The following is a 22,375-nucleotide window of genomic DNA, read 5'->3' as shown; positions in this document are numbered from 1 at the left end:
CATGCAGATCTCCTCTAGAGCAGTGATGTTTTTGGCTTTTCGCTTGGCAACACGGACTTTCAACTCCCTCCAAAGGTTTTCTATAGGGTTGAGATCTGGAGACTGGCTAGGCCACTCCAGGACCTTGAAATGCTTCTTACGAAGCCACTCCTTCGTTGCCCTGGCGGTGTGCTTTGGATCATTGTCATGTTGAAAGACCCAGCCACGTTTCATCTTCAATGCCCTTGCTGATGGAAGGAGGTTTGCACTCAAAATCTCACGATACATGGCCCCATTCATTCTTTCATGTACCTGGATCAGTCGTCCTGGCCCCTTTGCAGTGAAACAGCCCCAAAGCATGATGTTTCCACCACCATGTTTTACAGTAGGTATGGTGTTTGATGGATGCAACTCAGTATTCTTTTTCCTCCAAACACGACAAGTTGTGTTTCTACCAAACAGTTCCAGTTTGGTTTCATCAGACCATAGGACATTCTCCCAAAACTCCTCTGGATCATCCAAATGCTCTCTAGCAAACTTGTACTGGCTTAAGCAGTGGGACACGTCTGGCACTGCAGGATCTGAGTCCATGGTGGCGTAGTGTGTTACTTATGGTAGGCCTTGTTACATTGGTCCCAGCTCTCTGCAGTTCATTCACTAGGTCCCCCCGCGTGGTTCTGGGATTTTTGCTCACCGTTCTTGTGATCATTCTGACCCCACGGGGTGGGATTTTGCGTGGAGCCCCAGATCGAGGGAGATTATCAGTGGTCTTGAATGTCTTCCATTTTCTAATTATTGCTCCCACTGTTGATTTCTTCACTCCAAGCTGGTTGGCTATTGCAGATTCAGACTTCCCAGCCTGGTGCAGGGCTACAATTTTGTTTCTGGTGTCCTTTGACAGCTCTTTGGTCTTCACCATAGTGGAGTTTGGAGTCAGACTGTTTGAGGGTGTGCACAGGTGTCTTTTTATACTGATAACAAGATTAAACAGGTGCCATTACTACAGGTAATGAGTGGAGGAAAGAGGAGACTCTTAAAGAAGAAGTTACAGGTCTGTGAGAGCCAGAAATCTTGATTGTTTGTTTCTGACCAAATACTTATTTTCCACCATAATATGCAAATAAAATGATAAAAAACCAGACAATGTGATTTTCTGGATTTTTTTTTCTCAGTTTGTCTCCCATAGTTGAGGTCTAACTATGATGTAAATTACAGACGCCTCTCATCTTTTTAAGTGGTGGAACTTGCACTATTGCTGACTGACTAAATACTTTTTTGCCCCACTGTAGGTCATGTAAATTAAAGTCCCGGAAAACACTTTTAGTCTAGTTTCTCAAAACCATGACTGCATTTTAGCATTTTTACAACAGAACTGTAGCGCTCTAAGTCTGATTCTAAATATCTGTAGCGGTAATAAAAATATAAGAATTTTCTCAATCTTCAACCACCCAAAAAATAAGGTAGAGCACTTTTTAGAGATATGAGAGATTTTCTGCACATGTTACCAGCATACATTCTTCCAACTCGGTGTTCCTCAACTCCAGTCCTCCATGATCACTTGGGCAATACTAAGGAAATGCTGAAAACATGATCTGCTGGTAGTTCTTGATGACTGGAGTTGAGGAACATCGATTTAACTCTTATTCATAGCACACTTAGGGCCTGCAAAGAGTAGTTCAACCATCTACCTCCATAAATAAATACTCCCTTTAAAAGATTGTACAAGATTTCTCACAGAAAATATTTATTTATACAGATGTAGATAAGAATATAATCTTGGCTTTGATGGACTCATAACAATTTTCACACTTAAACTAAGGAATAATTAATTAGCAATATTTGATTCCACTTATAAAGGACAGTTAAATGCAAAATATTTAAACAGATGATCATTTGTTATGATGGGTGACCTATTTGATTTTAAAATACATTTCGAAAAAGACCCTTCATCAAATTTTTCATGTTGAGCTAGACCCACGATGAAATAACGGCTAAAGAGCAAAATAAAAATTTTTTGCTCTCTCTTTTGTGAAAATATTAGCAATAAAAATTTTGGCCCTTAATCTGTCAACTATTATTAAACCAAGTGGATGTTACCAGATAGCAACTCCTACAGGGAGAAGAAGCACAAGCCCCCTGTAAATACACCCACTTGGACTTTAAAAAGTTAACAAGTTAACTTATTAGGTGCTAACTACTTTTATTGCCAATATCTTTGTAACGGAGAGGCAAAATTAGAAGAAAAAAAAAGTAGTCCACTCTGTAGCCACTATTGTATTATGCGTCTAGTTCAAAATGCTAATTTTGATGATCGGTCCTTTGTTTTAGGCACCAGGACAAATCCAACTCCCCTAAAATTTAGACAACATGAGAACTTTATGGGGAGAGGTTGTGGTTGTCCACACAATAGAAATACATGGTCTTACGTCAAAGACAGGGTTGACAGAAGGACAAATGAGTCTCTGCCACTGAAGGGTCCATATACACTTGTTAGAAGTACACCATAATTAAGTGTAAAATTAGGTATATTTTTTTTATTCTGCCAAATCTATATTAAAATAGGCAGCTCTAAGCCTTTCATGGAAATTAAAATAAATACATCTGTATAAGAAATAATAATAATAATAATTTAAAAAAAAAAAACTACAGGCAATCCCAAAAAATAAATAAACATCATGCAACCTATTACAGAAATGTGTTTATTCTATAGCAAGATAAAAGCATTTTTTTCAGTTAAGCAAAAATACAAACAGCTTAACTGGCGCTATCAGAACTCATAAAAAAGTATAAAACCGCATAAAAACACAAAAGCGATGTAGCAATTAATGTTTGTGTAACCAGTGTTACATTAAAGCCTTGTTTATGAAAACATTTTATAAGAAATTATTTGAAACCGTACAACTCGAAAAGAAAATATATACACCTCATTGGGGTACCATTTTTTTTTTAAATATTCTACTGTTCATACAGTACTTGTAGAATTAGTTAACTTTAGCCTTTAGAATAACCATTTACAGTATTTAAGTGCATTTTCCCTTTTTTAAAAAATACATTGTTTTAATAAGAAATGTGTCACGTCAGCACACTATAGTCACATTTCGGTCCTAATGCAGATGGTGGGACACAGAAGCAATCAACGTACCATTACAGTGTATTCCAAACTTAAATTTTGGTTGCTAATGAGATTTTTTCTTTCTTTTTTAATTTTGATATAGGCAAACCATGAAAAAATAAAAACTTTGGCGAACATCTGTGATTTACATCATATCATATGACAAAAATGCCATTAACTACGTATATGTCATACAAATGCACTTGCATGGTGGTGACATTATCACTTTACAGGTAGCATACAATTTTGTCTCTGTGAGCTTCCAATGCTTTGTCGCATGTTCAAGTCCACTCAAAGTGTCCACAGTTTTTTTGTTTTTTTTTTAGTGATTTCCCAGTGTGTTTCAGGACCACACAATTCACATATTTTAGGAAATAAAATCAATAAATAAAAAAAAAAGAAAAGCATCGCATGAAAAACAAAGTCATCATTCTTTAGTTCTCAGAGAAGAGATTTTGAGGATGCTAAAATATGATACAAGTTACACTGTCCTGTATTGCCTATCTAATAGACACTTAATAGTCTCACTTGGTCCGTTATGCATTATTGCATAACATGTTTGGACAATATACAGAATATGCACCTTCTCTTAAAGAGATGAAAATATCCTGGAATAAAACCTGTTGAGGGTTAAAAAATACTGACTTGAGACATCACTTGAGTCTGTGCCTGGGACTGTATCAATGGCTGGTGATGTTGGGATGCTGGGGAAGGACTACTGATATGGGGAATGGGAGATGCTATCTGGGAAGGTACACCAGTTTGGGAAGGGGCAGGAGATGGCTGCTGAGGAGACAGTTGTGACTGATGCTGAATATGTTGCATCTGCTGTTGTTGCTGCATCTGCTGTAGGTGTATGTGTTGCAGTTGTTGTTGCATTTGCTGTTGAAGTTGCTGCTGTTGCTGTTGTTGGAGCTGCTGCTGCATATGATGTTGGAAATGCTGCTGCTGCATCTGCTGCTGGATCTGCTGGTGCATTTGATGCTGATGAAGCTGCTGCTGTTGCATCTGTTGCAACTGCTGCTGCTGCAATTGTTGGATATGATGCTGCTGGCTCTGCAGTGAAGGGCTCAATTGAGAAGAAGGTGGAGTGGCTACCATTGGTGCACCCATTGAGCTCATTAATGGTGTTCCCACATTGGACGGCATGTTTGGTGCAATGGTTACAGAGGTCACAATCTGGTTAGAGGGTAGTCTCATGGTTAATGGTTTCGGTGCAATGGCTCTTGGAATTGATTGCTGGAGATTCTGCGCCGCCATAGAGAGTGAGGCGTGCTGAGATAGCGAGGAGTTAAGAAGAAGCGTAGATGAGAGGTTTGTTGATGCCAGTGTTTGCTGGACAGAGCGTATTGTCTGAGCCTCTGCAGATTCTGCTGCAGCCTGTCACAGAAGAAAAAAAAACTACGGTATTAATATAATAAAACTAATCTAATAAAAAACATTAAACATTACATTCAGTAAAAAAAAATTAACATTGGATGTAAATTAAATGCGTTGTAAATATTAGGTTTTGTCCACATTAATCATAACAAGAAGGGTCAACAGTTTATGATGAAAGACTAAATACAACCATTCTGCATGGCACTGGCACTTGTTGTACTCCAGTTTTAATTTCCTGCCTCCCTAATTAACTATCTGCCTGTTGTACCTGGTGCCGGCTTCTTGCGGGCTGCTCTGTTGACAGGAAGTCACTGCCGATGTCATACTGATTGACAGCCAGTTTCTCACAGTTATGCAGCAGGGAGGCGGCTGTCAATTAGCATGACTTCAGCAGTCCCACTCCCATCAACAGAGCAGAGTGGAAGAAAAGCCACTGCTCTGTCTACATGAAATAAAGGGAAGACAAGGAATCGCTGTCAGGAGCAGGAGTGGTCTGTGACTACTCTGTTGGTAGAAATCGCTGCTGAGCACAAAAGGCAGGTAGTTAGCTCTTAGGCACACTGCTAAAGAAATAGTCCAGGATAACCCCTTTAAAATACTAATGGCATAGATGTCTTAGAAATAGTAAAATCGGAAATACCCACCTGCTTTAACCCACCGTGGGTCAAGTATAGACATCTTTAGTGGTTTGCATCAGGACAGGAAGTGATAATGTTCCATTTTTAAATCACCTGTTCATAAGCCCTTGAACCAATTAGGTGATTGTAACACTACACCATGAGATGCGCATTCACCATTAGTTACTTGACCACTGCAGCCAATCAATAGCCCCATCACTTAAGTGATATTAGAACTGGACATCATCAGCTGCTATCCCGATGCAGGAAATTGAAGAACATGTGCTTGATTGTTGGGGTTATATTAGTAGTGTACATATGATTTTATTATGACCAAGAATTTTAATTTTAAGAAAATGACAGTTTCAGTGTTGCAAAGTAGATCTGGACAGTGTGCATTAAAATGTTCAGTGCTATACTAATCACTTAAAATGCAGCATAAATAAAAGTTCACAATAGAAACAGTCAGATCTACCTGCCATGAGGTTTACAGCAGTTCAAGATAGACTTTAGTACACCACTTGTACCCATCACTTAGACAAGTATAACTTCACACTGAGCAAGTGGAATAACAACGTACAAACTTGACAATGTCCCTTGACCACTATTGCCATAGTGCTCGCTTGAAATACCAGGTCAAAATTTGCACCAGGCTACAGAAACCTCAAACTAAAATCATAATACATGCATTGCAGCAAAGTCAGGTAGGACAGGAGTTAAATCCTAGCACTGAAGGTCTTGGGTTCACCTTGTGTCAGTCTGTTGGATTTTGAGCAGAATGGAGTGTGTAGAAGATGGCGAGTGACCACACAAAAATATAAGCTGAACCTGAGAGAGAGACAAGCCAAAGTCTCTCTTTGAATGGAGACTGCACAAGTCAGCTTGGACAGCTGAGCAGTCTGTGTGTTGGAGCTGCAGAGTAACATGTGAAAGCTGAAGCCTGTTCATTGTGAACTGTGCATAGAGTTGAACACTTCTGTTTGGAGCACAGGTAGAAGAGGATACCGAAACTGATAGAACTGTACCTTTACCTAGGAGAAAGGACTGTAACTCTTTATAATTTATTTGCTGTTATGCCTTAGTGCCCAGAATAGGCCATTTTGGTTTTGAATCTCCAGGAGTAAAGCAATAAAACTACACTTTTAGACCAAACCGCATTGCCTGTGTGAACACTACCCCATGAGTACCTGAGAGTGCGGTTCCCAACAGCATATATACATATACACAAATTTTCACATTTTAATTTTACCTTGGACACGAGACTTGCTCTGTAGGCTGCAAGAGCCTTTAAGTATTCCTTTTTGGCGGCTTCTGTTTTCCTCTTATACACCTGTAAGAGAACAGAAGATAGATCTTATAAATTTTAATAATTTTAACACCAAATAAATATAATAAAATCAATCAGCAATAGTTATTGACATCTGTTGCTCAATGCCGAGCAGAGATTGTGGTAGGTGCTTTGGAGGGAAGAAGGGGAGAACAAGCCACTGGGTCCTGACCAGGCTAAAAAAAATATAGGGCAAGATCAAAAAATTGCTCAGATTAAAAGAAACCTTAGCTATGACCCTGGATTGTGAATAGTAGAGCCATAGCGTTAGGAAAATATTTCTAACAATGAATAACAGTAGATAGAAAAGTAGGATAAGTTGATTTATTTTTTCACCCCTCCTGCATAAAAAGAGATTAATATGCAGAACAGCATATGGCTTCATTGAATATGCACATTAATAAGGAAATTGCATACATTAAAAAAATAAAATATGCACAAAATTGTCCAAAATTGTAAAACCTCTTAGCTGATTTTAATAATCAGCAATACAATTAATACATAATTTTACATTATTACTATAAACTACAATTTGCTATATTTATCATTTATACAATTGCAGAATTGCTCATTATACATTAGCCAGGCCAGTACAAAAAACTAGAACAACCCTTTGATAATTCACCAAGTTCTCTGAATGGCTGTGATTATGCCTTTCATGACTTCCTGCCTGCAGAAGTCTGGCCTTTTCTGAATATTTTTTTGTGCCATTCAACAAAGGTCCAGTTGTTGCACATAAACTACAAATAGGCTTGATTAATCACCATCATTAAATCATAACAGGGGAAGTCTAGTAAAGAGCAGATGTCTTAGAAACTTGCACACAATGCCTTCATGTTACATTAAGAGACTGCAAATAATAATTAAAACAGCACCGTACATTTTTATTACAATGCACTTTCAATCTAAACTTCTGGTAATAACAGTCGTTGCTCTGAGAATGAATATATTTATCAATTTTTGTATAATAATTATAAAATGTAGTGCCAAAATATTCTGTAGATGTTCACAGAGGAATCAGGGTCAAACTATGGACAGGTGCAGACGAGCGTATTTTCATTTCGAGTGTGATCCGACAAAACATTGGATTGCACTAGCACCAATGTAATGCTATGGGGCTGTGCACAAGTCAAATTCTTTCCCTCGGACAGAAAAATCACTATGTCTGAGTTTGAGTCGATATTTGGATCGCAATCGGTTGGCCATGGAAGTCAATGAATCCTTGGAAACCATTGGACGACTACACTCGGATGTCATCGGAGTTCGATGTCCATCGTCTGACACAATAAAGAAGATGAAGACATTTTTTCTCCATGTTCTCCTCATCTGAGGGAACTGGAGTACACCATGATCACACTATGGTTAGACTCTGATCAGAGTGCGATTTTCATTAACGACCAGATTCTCTTGGATGAGAGAACATATGCTTCTGTGACCCAAGCCAATGACAAATAATTATACCCAAACAAACTCTACCTACTATTAACCATATATAAAATTTTTACAATTTTGACAGATCATCTTTTAAGTCATACACAAATGGATGTTTGCCACGGCAAGTAGCAAAGACATCTCCTGCTAGGTTACAATTTTTCAGCTGCATTGAGCAGAAACAAGACGTATAACATAATCTATCAATCATGGCTACTGTTGGTATTGTCCATACGCTGAACATGCATCATCTTATTTAGTATTGGTATACTAAGTTAAACGTTCCACCATATCAGTTGTACCAACCCTCTAGGTGATCTAAAGCTGGCCAAACATGGGAAAGTTTAGCCTATTAGTCATTACCCAAGAACCCAGCACTATATCCCCTCAATTGCTATCCATGCACACTATTTCCTATAAATTGATGTTTTCAAGGTTCTCCCCAAATCCTTTGGGTTAAGGATTACAGGGGAAGAAACAACTGTATTGGCTGTTAAGATCAAACATAACCAGAAAGTAAAACTTTTTATGACCATATACTATACAGAGTACAGTAAAATTACCTGTTTTTGCTCTTCTCCAAGACCGTCCCACATTGAAGCCACAATTTTTGATACTTCACCAAATGTTGCATTGGGGTTCTGACCTTTAATTGCAGCCTGTGTATCTCTAAAAAATAGAGCATATGCAGAGACAGGTTTTTGGGGTTCATTTGGATCTTTCTTTTTCTTCTTCTTTGGGGTTTTGGGCTTCTTTCCAGAGTCAGGTGCAGCTCTTTTTTCTCCTATTATCTGAAAAAATATACAGTGTGTAAGTTATCTTTATTTAGAAGTGAGAAAATACTTTGAAATTCAAATTCAGAAGCTTTGGCGACTTTTTCCCTAAACTAAGTCGCCATGAATCTCAAGTACTCCTGAAAAAATGTATATGACACTTTGAGGTCTCCTAGGACTGTATTCAACCCCTTTTAGACTCCTTAACTAAAACATAGTCAACAACAATGTCAAACTGATCTCAACGTATTTGGTTTTGAGTAAATGGATGGTAGCTATTCTTCACTGCTGTGATGTCAAACACTATCTGTGATATTTATTAGATGTTTTATGGTTTGCTCTCCATATCTCTGTTGGGAAGGTGTGATGTCCTTTCAATAACTAGATTCACCTCAAAGTGGCTGCTGCATTCCCTGCCTCTGCTTTTATACAGGGTACAATAGTTCATCCTGATTCGCTGGACTATACAATGTGATGTGATTAGCTGTGTGGCATTATTGGGAAGAACGCTCAACTGCACCTAATGTCATAACAGCCTTCTCTGGTTGATGCAATATTCTGCAATGTGTAAAAAGGTTTTGGCTATTGCAAACAAAATACAATTTATTCAAATTAACTGGGAACAGCAAAGTGCCCAAAAATATACACAAATTCAATTCTCATCTAATTGATTTAAACATCTCGAATTTATTAACAATATTCATTTATTCTGCTCTTGTCAAAATTAGCCCAATTCGTCTCCTAAAAAATATTTGTGAAAAATAAAACTTATCAGACTAGCCCAGATAACCAACAATTATATTAAAAATAAAGCAGCAGGGATTAGAATAAAATTGATGTAGTATTTTTTTTTTCTCTGTTGTCTTTTAATTCAGATTTCTGAATAATAAAATACTCTCAGCTCATGTTTTGGCAGCTTGAAATCTCTTGTGAATTTTGTTCTTGAAGGTGAATTGAAAATACATTCTGCTGAAATTTAAATTATTTATAAATGTGTTATTACCAAGAAGAAAAAGCAATTGGAGATTTAACATAAGAATGTTTCTCAGTAATTTCTTCCAAAAAATTAAATTAAGTATTTGGCCATAGTGTGTGTGCATGCTTGTCAACAAAAGAAAATACACATGTCAAGACAGAATAAGTAAATGTCTAATTACAGTGTAAACATGATTTAAAAAGTTCTGCAGGGAGTGGAAATATTTGGTAACAAATTAGCATATTTTTACTTGTTTTTCAAGTTAGGGAAGGTTAAGGACAACATCTGCAAAGAGTTTGTATGTTCTCTCCGTGTTTGTGTGGGTTTCCTCCGGGCACTCCGGTTTCCTCCCACATTCCAAAGACATACTGATAGGGAATTTAGATTGTGAGCCCCAACGGGGACAGCGATGATAATGTGTGCAAACTGTAAAGCACTGCGGAATATGTTAGCGCTATATAAAAATAAAGATTATTATTATTATTATTATTATTAAGGAGACAAAGTAAAATATTGTATAGAAATAGACTGTCTATAAAATATGGCATAACATTTTTTTTTTAAAGTTACGGTATGTAACTTTCATAAGTATTTGAATAAGAAACCGTCTGCCATTTGCCAAGCTGCTCTTGTTTGTGAACTCATGGACAAAAGTGAGACTTTATTGGAGGGGAGAAAAAAAATAACCTTTTTTTTCTACCCTTTTAGACACTATTAGTGATGAGCGAGTGTGCTCACTACTCAAGTCTTCCGAGCATGCTCGGGTGATCTCCGAGTATCTTGGGCATGCTCATAGATTATGTTTTTGTCTCCGCAGCTGCATGATTTGCGGATGTTAGATAACCTGAACACATGCAGGAATTGCCTGTTTGTTAGGGAATCCCCACATGTATTCAGGCTGTTTAACAGCTGCACATCATGCAGCTGCAGAGACAAAAACATAATCTACGAGCATGTCCAAGATACTCAGAGAACACCCGGGCATGCCCGGAAAACTCGACTCGTGAGCACACTCGCTCATCACTAGTCACTACTCAAGAGTAACTTTGGGTGGAAATTCACTTATTCACAGTTCCAAGTAATATTTACAATATAAGAGAAACAAGTCAACTATCAATTGTCCTAAATACCAAGTAGACTGTCATTGAAATAATGTCAAACCAGATAGAATCTGCAAGGTTATACACACCCTGTTTGTTTCATCGGCATCCTCATCATTTACTGAGCTGGAAGGGGATGGTGTGGCCGACTTGCTTGCTGGAGGTGAAGGAGACGTATGAGTAATGGGAGCTGTCCCAATATTGAGTCCTAACTGAGCACTGAGTTGAGATTGGTTTATGGTGGTAAGTTGACTTTGAGACATTATTCCTGCCCGTGCCACATCTGACATGTGTACCAGCGACCTCATAATTAATGAGGGGTCCTGACGATATTGGGCCATCTGAGTCTGTCTTTGATCCTAGTGGAAAAAAATAAATTTTATTAAATTAGATGTAAACCTTCATAAAAAACAATGAAATATTCATGTTAATAGCCCAAGACTTCCCAATTCTAATATCAAATGAGTTCCCCATCATTTATATTTACAATAATATTTTTAGGCTGGTATACCTGAACCACTCAACAACTTTTGGTATACATGTACGTCAAAAGTCGTGTCTCTGTCTTTGATGTGGGCTCACACACCGAGCCTGGATCTTTCCCAACAGCCACGGGTGGCCACCACTTAAATTTAAAAAAAAATAAATCATGTTTGGTATCGACGTACTTGTGGTGACCTGGAAAATCGTGTTACCAGATCAGATTGACTTTACAGTGAACATGGTAAATGCAAAACCCAAAAAAACTATTGTGGTCTTGCACTTTTTTGCAATTTCAACACACTTGGAGTTTTTCTCACTTTCCAGTGCATCACATGATTCAATTAATGATGTCATTCAAAGTACAACTCCGCTCACAAAAAATAAGCCTTCATATGTCCATGTGGACAGAAAAATAAAATGTTCTGGCTCTTGGAAGAAGGGGAGAAAAGAATGAAAATGGAAAAATGGAAAATCATCCTGTCGTGAAGGGGTAAAATCACTAGAGGAAATACATTTCAGGGACAACCATACATCTATGTAGAATATGTGAATATTGTCAATAGAGATGAGCGAATTTGTTCAGAAATGATCGCCGAATCTGAATTTGCCATATTTGTGCCTTACTTGTATTCTGTTCATGCCAAATTTATGTTTGAAGATTGGGTCCAAAAATATTTGGCCATTTCAACTCCAATTGACTCCAATGATGTTCGGCGAATAATGCAAATTCAATATTTGCTGCCAAAGGTTATCCGCAATCGAATTTTCAAAAATTTACTCAATTCTAGTTGTCAATGCACACATTCAGGAAATGTCATCAGTAAAATTTAACAGATTATTTGTGACTTAACTTATAAGAGTGTAGTTGCAAGTGGTTGACTTAAAAATGCATTGATTTATGTTGGATTTTTGGAAAACATTATTATTATTATAGAAATAGGATTGAAAGGATTGAATTAATCAGATATTATTTATTAGAATTTCAAAGGATCACACGCAAAATAACCAGGATAAGATGGAATTGTTACTTCCACTTAGGTTATATAATTTGGAGCAAACTTTGGTTAATACATGAAATATATTATAAATGCCAATTTACTGCCAGAAGTCAATCAATTAAAAACATCTGTTACTACTTTCATTCTAACTACTTAGCATTATTATCCAAAACTGTGTTTTAGAATCATCTAGTAGTTAAGATCTTGTTTATAGTAAAATGCAAAAGACATTGATAAGAATAAGAAAAATATGGAATTCATGTAAGAGCTGTACGATTTCACAGCTCCAAAATCTTATTGACTTTGAAAGCTGAGGATATTTAAATTGAACCTGTCATTCCAAGCACCCAGATGCTATTGGTAGAGAAGAGACTAGTCCGTTGCCACCCCAGCCAGTTTCTTCTAGTTGTTTGACAGCTCTTTTCAATGCAAGTATATAGGGAGAGACCAGTTTGTCATCTGCAGTGGAGTCGGGAAAAGTCAGCAAGAGGCATCACCGAAGCACTTCTGTCTCTCACTGTTATCCCCAGCTCCTCAAACCATTTTTTCCCTGAAACCCCAGAGTGATTCAGAGGAAAACATGGCCGGTTGCAATCGTTTACACCATCTCTGATTCTTGCTGCCTGTGGTTTGGATAGCTTGAATCGTGTAACATTTTAACTTTATTTTGCTATCTTAAAAATTCACAGTTTGCCAAATGGTCTAGATATTTTCGGCAACGCAATCACATTTTTTACATTTTTTAAAAATCTCATGATGGCCTTCACTAGAGTTTTTGATGCTCAGGCCAACCCTCACACAAGATGTTTCTTTTTAACAGCTGGGAAAATATTTTTTTCGTAAACCAGATTGGCATGTGATTACACATTGAATGTTAAAAAGATATATTGCTTCAAACTTTTAGGACATATTAAAAGAACCCCTTTTTTGGCTGGCTGTTAGCTTGGTGTCACCCTTTGTCAGACACAGACAGCAGAGAGTCCATGTGCAATAACAGTATGTAGACCCTTTGCTGTCCAATAGCTCATCCTAATGCACAATTCCACCTGTTTTGAAGCCAGTAGTAGCCCCCTTAGCTCTTGCGCCCCTGTACAACTCCACAGTTTGCACCACTGATATGTCTGCTCCTGGTGCAACCAGTGGTTATTACCTGTAAATGTTAGAACCAGCTATATTGGAGAAACTAGGTGTTCAATTTCTCTGCAGTGCCATCACAGGAGAAATGAAATACTATAAAACATCTTATGAAATCAATGGGTTATCCATGCATTAAATTTATAGGTTCATTTACACTGTACGATTATTGTGAATGAGTATTCCAAGAAATGGTAATTTCATGATAATCATGCAATCTAAGTAGGCTGCCAATCAACAAACAAATGAGCAAAATACTCATTCTGTGAGTCAAATGATCTTTTGGTTCACACAAAAGATCATAGTTCTGGCTGGAGATAGAAGGAAAACAAGCAGGTGGGAAGATTTACTTAATGATTGGCCATGCCATGATGCACTAAGTGCCTGTACTTGGTTTCAACAGCCATTCTTTGCTGACAGAGTCCTTTCAAATGACCGCCAATCAGCAAACAAGTAGCGAATCTGTGGTCATTTATTGCGAATATTTGGTTAATTTAAAAGGTCCGAAGGTTCGGTCACTCAGAATAACAGATGTTCTCGTAGTAGCTTCCTATTAAGGTTCCAGAATCAAGGCTATCCACTTAGTTTCTCAGAATTTGAGAGTAAAAACATACAAATGTAACAACAAATAAAAAATTATGCATCTCATGATATATAGCAGTTACATTTTCTGATTCGTAATTAATCAACAAAAATCCTATTATGTGTGCCTGCACTAAAAGCATTTAAATTATGGGAATTAAATACATTTTAACAGTATCTCTTCACCTACAAAATAATAGCATTAAATGCAGATTGCTTTATACTTGTGAAAAAAATGGTCAATGGCCAATGGCACGGAAAACATTTCATGGGTAAGAGGAAGAATGGATTCAAGGAAATTTCAACAAATCCTTGATGCAAACATAACACCATCAGCAAAAAAGCTGAAGTTGAAAACAGGATGGCTTCTACAAATGGATAATGCTCCTAAACACACATCAAAATCCACAAAAGACTACCTCATTAGGCACAAACTAAAGCTTTTACAATGGCCCTCACAGTCCCCTGATATGATCATTGAAAATCTGTGGCTAGACCACAAAACAGCAGTGTATGCAAGAAGACTCAGGAATCTCACAGAAGTGAAAGAATTTCCCAAAGAAAAATGAATTAAAATCCCTCAAACAAGAATTGAAAGACTTGACTGGCTGCAAAAAGTGTTCACAAGCTATGATACTTGCAAAAATGGGTGCTACTAGGTACTAGCCATGCAGGGTGCTCAAACTTTTCCATCAGTCCATTTTCCTTTTTGTAATTTTTAAAATGTAAAAGATGAAAATATATAAATGTTTGCCTAAAATACAAATGAAATGTGTCATCTTTAACTTTAGGCCTTTAAGAGATCATTTCATCTCCAACATGCTTAACTGTTCATAATAAGAGTAATATTTTGACCAGAAGTGCAAAATTTTTTCCATGCCACTGTGTTATCTTTCAAGTTTCTACATATGTATAACTTAATAAGAGAGGATTGATTTCTAACTGCTGCAATTCTTTGAATCGTTCTGTAGAGTCTAGTTCTTTTCATTAATTATAAAATGTCTCATTTACAGTACTTTTCTTCTTTCTTTACATAGTTCCTTAAATTTCTAGCACCTATCATGAGAGAAACAAAGTAAACAAAAAACACATTGTAGAATTTCCTAGAAAATGGTTTGTTCTTAATGAGAGTACAAACACTCTTCACAACACTGTGATTTACATGCTAAACTAGAAGATGAATTAGAGCAGGAACTGAGAAATAAGACCCGCCATGTGTTAATTTACTTGGCTCAACTAAATTTAAAAGTCAAAGCCATAAATTGACTTGATGTAAAATAAAATGTCACTAGTATAAAAAACTTAACTGAGGGTAATAAAATGCCCATTTCCCCAACATGCTCTGTAATGAGTGCTGAGAGAAATGCATCAACGAATTTTCAATTTTCTTATTTAATGTGCTATTATGCATATTTTTTTAAATCAAATTTATCATAAAAAAATCTTTTAGAAATGCTTAAAAGACAAATCTGTAAACCACTAGATCAGGGGTCCCCAATCCGTGGCTCAGGAGTCACATGCGGCACCCAAAACAATTTTGCATCGCTCGAGGCTACCTGCCAGCTTGGTGCGTAAGCACCAGGTTTACCAAACAACTACGCAGAGGAAATCTCCAGATGGTGACTTTTGTACATAGTCCTGCACAGAAGAACAGATATGGAAGCGTGTATACTAGTGAGGAGAGGAGATAGGTCGGGGTCACACTTGCGAGTTCAATGCGAGAAACTCACGCGAGTCCCTTGCATCAAGTCCAGGCACTGCCGTCGACACTCGGGACCGGAGCTTGCGGCTGCATGTATTTCTATGCAGCCACACGCTCCGGTCCTGAGTGCAGGCGGCAGTGCCGAGTATTGAGGCGAGTTTCTTGCATTGCAGTTGCAAGTGGGACACCGGCCTTAGAGTGGAGCTTGAAGCTTGATGTGGTCAATGAATGAATTCTATTGTCTGCGTGAATGAAAATTATCAATGGACAAGTAATGGAAAAAAGGTGCAAGCCTCAAAGATCATTAGACTTTATTTTGTTACAACGCAACTCAAAGTGCTGCAGAATATAATGCAGCTACATAAGTAAAATACATAAGTAAAGGTATAGTGATAATATGTGTAAATACTTTCTAATTTATTTTAAGTTAATGGTCTCCTCCTGATGAAGCCCAGTGTGGTGAAACGCTCGTCGAGGTGTCTGTGTGCCCCCTCTTGTCTTCCCTTTAGCTTTATCTACCATTTCTCAAGGTATCTATTGCATTTAATGATTGCATCCTAATCTTTCTTAGTATATATACCTTAATGTGGACTGATTGAATTATAGAGAGTTTGTCTTAGTGGCTTTCATGTTTCTATGATTACACTTTGATTGAATTACCATTTTATGTGCATTGTGCATATTATACCATAGCAGATATTCTTTATGTTAATAATATCATCCTGTAGCTTATCGTCTACTTTTTTGCACTTTATATAACTACAATTGCCAATTAGGGGAATAGTTTTGGGGGACATTCATTAATCCTCATTGTGGATTTATCTCTATTTTCTACTTACATTTGTGCTTTAGTTGTTCCTCTTGTAGTCTTTTCATTCACTCTTACGTTGTACATGCCACATCTTGCCTTGTATTTGCCGGCTTTATAATAAGGCTAATACTCACATTACACAGGCATTTAGAGATTGTAAAACCTGACCTGTGAACGTTGATCTTCGGAATATCATTTCTTAAAATTCCATCCCAAACAATTTTCTTTCTCCTTTCCTTTGTTCTTATTCTGTTTCATAGCTATTTAGCACCACTGCTGTAAAGGCCCCGTCTCACATAGCGAGATCGCTAGCGAGATCGCTGCTGAGTCACAAGTTTTGTGACGCAACAGCGACCTCCATAGCGATCTCGCTATGTGTGACACGTACCAGCGACCAGGCCCCTGCTGCGAGATCGCTGGTCGTGTCGGAATGGCCTGGACCTTTTTTTGGTCGTTGAGGCCCCGCTGACATTGCTGAATCGGTGTGTGTGACACCGATCCAGCGATGTCTTCACTGGTAACCAGGATAAACATCGGGTTACTAAGCGCAGGGCCGCGCTTAGTAACCCGATGTTTACCCTGGTTACCAGCGTAAATGTAAAAAAAACCAAACACTACATACTCGCCTTCTGATGTCCGTCAGGTCCCTTGCCGTCTGCTTCCTGCTCTCACTGACTGCCGGCCGTACAGTGAGAAGTGAGAGCACAGCAGTGACGTCACCGCTGCGCTCTGCTCTCAGTGTACGGCGGCTCAGTCAGTCAGAGCAGGAAGCAGACGGCAAGGGACCTGGACACCGAAAGGCGAGTATGTAGTGTTTGTTTTTTTTGGTAACCAGGGTAAACATCGGGTTACTAAGCGCGGCCCTGCGCTTAGTAACCCGATGTTTACCCTGGTTACCCGGGTGCTGCAGGGGGACTTCGGCATCGTTGAAGACAGTTTCAACGATGCCGAAGTCGTTCCCCTGATCGTTGGTCGCTGGGGAGAGCGGTCTGTGTGACAGCTCCCCAGCGACCACACAGCGACTTACCAACGATCACGGCCAGGTCATATCGCTGGTCGTGATCGTTGGTAAATCGCTTAGTGAGACGGGGCCTTAAATCTTTGAAGGTGTGTAATTGTATTGCATGTAATTTCAACAACATCTATCAATCTCAGCTTGAAATAACAAAAAACCTCTGGCTGCTTTCTGATGATAATCCAAATCTTCTGTTAAAAGAAAGCCAGAAACAAAAGAGGCAAACCTCACATAAGATGAATGATTATGGCCTTCAAAAATCTAGTTGTACTCTGGCTGTTAACCAAAGTAATAAACATCTTCATAAAAATAATAAGTGCTTGTTTTAATAGAATGTTCCACGCATTAAACACATTAATGACCCATGAAATAACTGTTTTATCTGCAACACATTAGGCAACATTGCCCCAACATTGTATTAATTGAAAATGTGCTCATGTTAGCTAAATATAAGGTCATAAAGACTAGAGACAAAAATATAAGTAAAAGCCTAAAATGCTCCTTAAAAAAAAGTGTCCAAAAATGTTATTTGTTAAAAATTTTATCTTGAAAAAAAATGATATAACCAAGGATGTTGATGAAAAAAAAAAAATTATATATATATATATATATATATATATATATATATATATATATATATATATATATATATATACATATATTGAAACATTGGAACAGCACCACCAAATACCTCCATAGTGTGCAAAGCTTTTCCAACTAGCAATCCATTGGTTCCTTATAATAGGATAAAAGAGAAAAACTGCACAAAAAAAAATGGACTTTATTGCCCAATGGCATGGCAATGTTTCGGGATGTGCTTGAGAAAGGATATCACATCCGAAACGTTGCCACGCCATTGGGCAATAAAGTCCGCTTTTTTCATTTTTTTGTGCTGATCTTCTCTTTTATCTATCTATCTATCTATATATATATATATATTTATATTTATATTTATATTTATACACACACACACATTTACAGGAGCCCTGACCCAAAAATAGCAAAATGCCTAAGATAATTTCTCCCTTAATTTCATCCTTTCTTTGGATTCCTTTTTATAATGTATTACAATCAACGCTAAGAAATGTTTCAATGAATCCTTCTTTCTACCATCATATTTGGCTTTAAGGCAAACCAGCTCCACCTCTTTAGTAGTAGAACATAGTGATACTAAGCTCCACCTTAATTATGCCCTGCCCCCTCAAGTTGAAAATGGAACACATCTAAGATAGATTTTTAGAAAACTCATCTAGGACCACACAAAAATACACTTCATACTGACAAACAATAGGCGCAAGATCTTGTACCCTTACAAAACCATGGAGGCCATGATAAAACCTTACAGACATCACTAAGTCAATTGGGTCTTTCAGAGGCTGTACTCCGTTTACTCTGGTTACAAATAACTTGCATGTATGACAAACTTAAAGGAAAAAATTCACATATTAATGTGTCAAACAAAGTTACTCATTTCACAAAATGACAATATTATTTTGCTCATCTCCATGTGTGAAGATTCCTTTGGTGGAGTCAGAATCTGTGAAAGTCAGGCAGAGGGCTAATTACTTTAATGAGACATTAAAATCCAGTCATGATTAGGATGTGCTAATGACAGCCTTTCGTTTTACTCAACCTGAATAGATAATTGTAATAGCTTAACATTGGACTTTAACCCATGTACATGCTGTTTACCGATATACATGCAGATGATGCATAAGGCAACAGCTGCTCTTTATTAGATAGCTGGGGAATGTGATGTGTCCAAGTCTGGCCTGAAAATTTATTTTATTCCAAGGTTTAGCAACAAATATTTTTCGATGTGTGGCTCATGGATTTAATAGGGTCTTCAAGACTACAAAAAAGAGTTCTGTTTATTTTCATTTTCTGCCAGCCCTTATGCTGTTTGTTGCCCACTGGCTGGTCCACAAGGCTGCCTTTTTTTCCCCCACCTTCAGACACATCTCCCAGTCTCTTCACTCTAAAGGTACCTTCACACTCAGCAACTTTGCAATGAGAACGACAACGATCCGTGACGTTGCAGCGTCCTGGTTAGCGATCTCGTTGTGTTTGACACGCAGCAGCGATCTGGATCCCGCTGTGATATCGCTGGTCAGAGCTAGAAGTCCAGAACTTTATTTGGTCGTCAGGTCGGCGTGTATCGTCATGTTTGACATCAAAAGCAACGATGTCAGCAATGTTTTACATGGAGCTAACGACCTGTGAGAACGATAAGTGAGTCACCGTTACGTCACAGGATCGCTCCTGCATCGTTCTGGAGCTGCTGTGTTTGACATCTCTACAGCGACCTAAACAGTGACGCTGCAGTAATCGGCTCGTTGTCTATATCGCTGCAGCAACACTGAGTGTGACGGTACCTTAAGTCTAGAATTTCTAGCAACAATAAGGGGGTCACTGCACATTGCAATGTCACAGATGTGACTTTTGAGGCCTGCTTGAAGTTCCAGCCTTGAGTACACAGGCTGGAGCTATGACAACAGAAAAAATGGGCCTAAGAGCTGAACAGCGGGCAAGAATAATGCTGCCCACCGTCTGTTGTTCTTCTTCCCACTGTCGCATTTTTGACCTGTGTACTTTAGGCCAGGACTTCCAGCCTCAACTAGGCCTCAGAGGTCATTACACATTGTTGTGAAGTCACGACATGCAGCGCAGTGACCTGTGATGTAAGGCTGCAGTTTGAAGTCCTAGTGTACAGTGAACAGGCCAGGAAGTGCAGTCTGCAATGGGGGAAACAAGAGGCGGGTCTAAGGACTGGACGAAGGGTGACCAGTAGTGAAGGGACCAGACAGGTGACAGGGAAGTGGGATTTGTTTTCTTGTTTTTTACCTTTGCAGGCCTTCTATTATTCAGCATAAAGGTGGGAAGCTAGTCGCCCTTTTGTTGAATTCGTGCAAAGCAAATTTATAGGCCTGCCCCCCTAAAAAATGTAATTTTTTTTTTTACTTCTGCTGTCCACCATTTTGCTGAAACCTCAAAAACAAATTAACAAGAATCTGTATTCTCAAAAAGGCAGATTTTTTGTATATTTCAGTAGAATTCAATTCCAGTTGAATACATTTCTTCATCTCTACAACCTACAGAAACGAATGGTGCCGCTTCTGCAAAAGGGAGTACGCTTTTAACCCTAGACAATAATTTTATACTCTGGGCATGTTGCAAGAAAGTCTAAATATGTCAGTGTTAAAGGAAAATAAAGAGGATGATAATGACCAAACAGGAGATGGATGAGTAGAATCCCAAAATAAGGAGAACTCCATGGAGAAGCCTGAAGACCCAAATACATGAAATGACAATAGTAATATGATCATAAAGAGTCAATAACAACTTAATAGTAGTGCCGGCAGCATTCTAACAAATGGTTTTCCGAAATGTTTTTTTACTGTACAGTACCACCTATACAAATAGAAGATCATTACAAATGATTAATTAGACCCTTCTAGTTTATAAGGACTCTAGGGTCTATATGACGGGTGTGTTTGTGAGATAACGTATGAACACTTGAAAGTCATAACACATGAAGGTATTTCTACAGTCCTAATCAATAAGAGTACACAAAAAGACCTCTTTAGGTCTTAACTCTTTTATTTATCTTTGCCTGAACTATCTTGTTTACTTATTAGTAACCTGCAGGGTGCAAAATTCAAAAAATATATCTTGGTCAAATACTTATATGCTCAAATCAGTTGGTTGAAAAAAAAGATTGGCTGCACTCCACTATCAGTGACAAACATCTATATTCACCCAGGTTGTGAAATGTTAGTTCCTACTAGAGCCTTATATTTGCCCATCTAGTATATTTTCGCACTCTAGTAGGCTCTGCTAATACATGCAAATTGTTCTAGAAAAGTGTTTCAATTCCTACTTTCTGCATATATTCACAAAATAAGGAAATTAAATATAATTATAGAATAGTGTGGGTGAGGTGAGGATATGGGTTGACTTGCAAATTCATGTTTTGTGCCTACTTCTATCCCACTATAAGGATTGTTCTCCTTGTTGAGTGCATATATGCTAGAAGTGAGCATGTAAATGAGAAGGAGGGATTTTTAGGGGGGAACGATCAGCTCTTCAGAGGCAGACAGGATCATGCAATGTGGTTGTGCATATACCCTTCATTTTATCCTTTCTCATCCCTTAGTCGCATTTGTTGGACATTTGTCTTTTTCAGCATTATAAACTATTTATCTATGCAAATAAATTCTTCATTAAGATAACGTGACAGCATTCCAAACTGTTTAAAGGAAACAGAACCTGATTTATGCAGTCCAAGCTGCAGGCAGGATGAATCAGAACCTGGCTGTACAATCCAGTCAGGTTTCTTTTCTAACAAATGATCCAGCATTTCAGAGAAGATGCGCCACGGGTGTGTCAGATGCAACACACTGTCACTCTGCATCTGGCTGCAGAAGGTCTCTGCATTTGGCATTACAGACGTCTCCTTAATCCTTCTGACTCTTGGACCCAGCGTCAACCTCCCTCCAGCTCTAGTTGACACACGTGGACCTGGATGTTTATACATCTCCAGTCTGCTGCAGAGAGTTGCTGGTGATATTCACATTTTTACCTTGTGAAAGCTCGGAGCTATAACAGTCGGCCATCTTCCTCTCTGGAGCTGTTTGAGGATGTTTAGTGTTACCTCTCTGAGTCTGCTCAAGCAAAGTTCATTCCCCTTGTCTGTCTACCTTTTTGTATTTTAGTTTACAGTGGAGATTGACCAGTGCTCATCCCCTCCCCCTCCCTATCTTAGGGTCTAGCTCAAGGGAGATACAGGACTTAGGTTCCTGCTCGGTGACTGGAGAGCAACCAATATAGGGATAGTAGAGCAGTTATGGAGTTTCCCTAGTGTATGGGCTTCCTTCCACTCATCCCTTCATGTCGCAAAATTTAGGCATAACTTAAGAGTAGTGTTGAGCATTCCGATACCGCAAGTATCGGGT

General features: G+C 38.3%; 1 protein-coding gene and 1 long non-coding RNA gene across 3 annotated transcripts in view; both read right to left on the bottom strand.

The window, feature by feature from the left end:
* LOC143809713 (uncharacterized) overlaps window positions 1-22,375 on the bottom strand; it is a 484,828-nt gene that overhangs the window by 100,037 nt on the left and 362,416 nt on the right. The gene's annotated exons all lie outside the window — the stretch shown is intronic.
* Window positions 1,695-22,375, bottom strand: part of TOX3 (TOX high mobility group box family member 3) — a 200,006-nt gene continuing 179,325 nt past the window's right edge. For both annotated transcript variants that reach the window (XM_077288209.1, XM_077288210.1), the window contains exons 5-8: window positions 10,785-11,054; window positions 8,410-8,637; window positions 6,338-6,418; window positions 1,695-4,471 (exon numbers count right to left, since the gene is read on the bottom strand). In XM_077288209.1, the coding sequence (XP_077144324.1) occupies window positions 3,722-4,471; window positions 6,338-6,418; window positions 8,410-8,637; window positions 10,785-11,054 (1,329 nt within the window). In that variant the 3' untranslated portion in view covers window positions 1,695-3,721. The remainder of the gene's footprint in view (window positions 4,472-6,337; window positions 6,419-8,409; window positions 8,638-10,784; window positions 11,055-22,375) is intronic.

The sequence above is a fragment of the Ranitomeya variabilis genome, chromosome 2 (assembly GCF_051348905.1).
Source record: "Ranitomeya variabilis isolate aRanVar5 chromosome 2, aRanVar5.hap1, whole genome shotgun sequence".
NCBI lineage: Eukaryota > Metazoa > Chordata > Amphibia > Anura > Dendrobatidae > Ranitomeya > Ranitomeya variabilis.
This window is presented reverse-complemented; position numbering and strand designations above follow the sequence as displayed.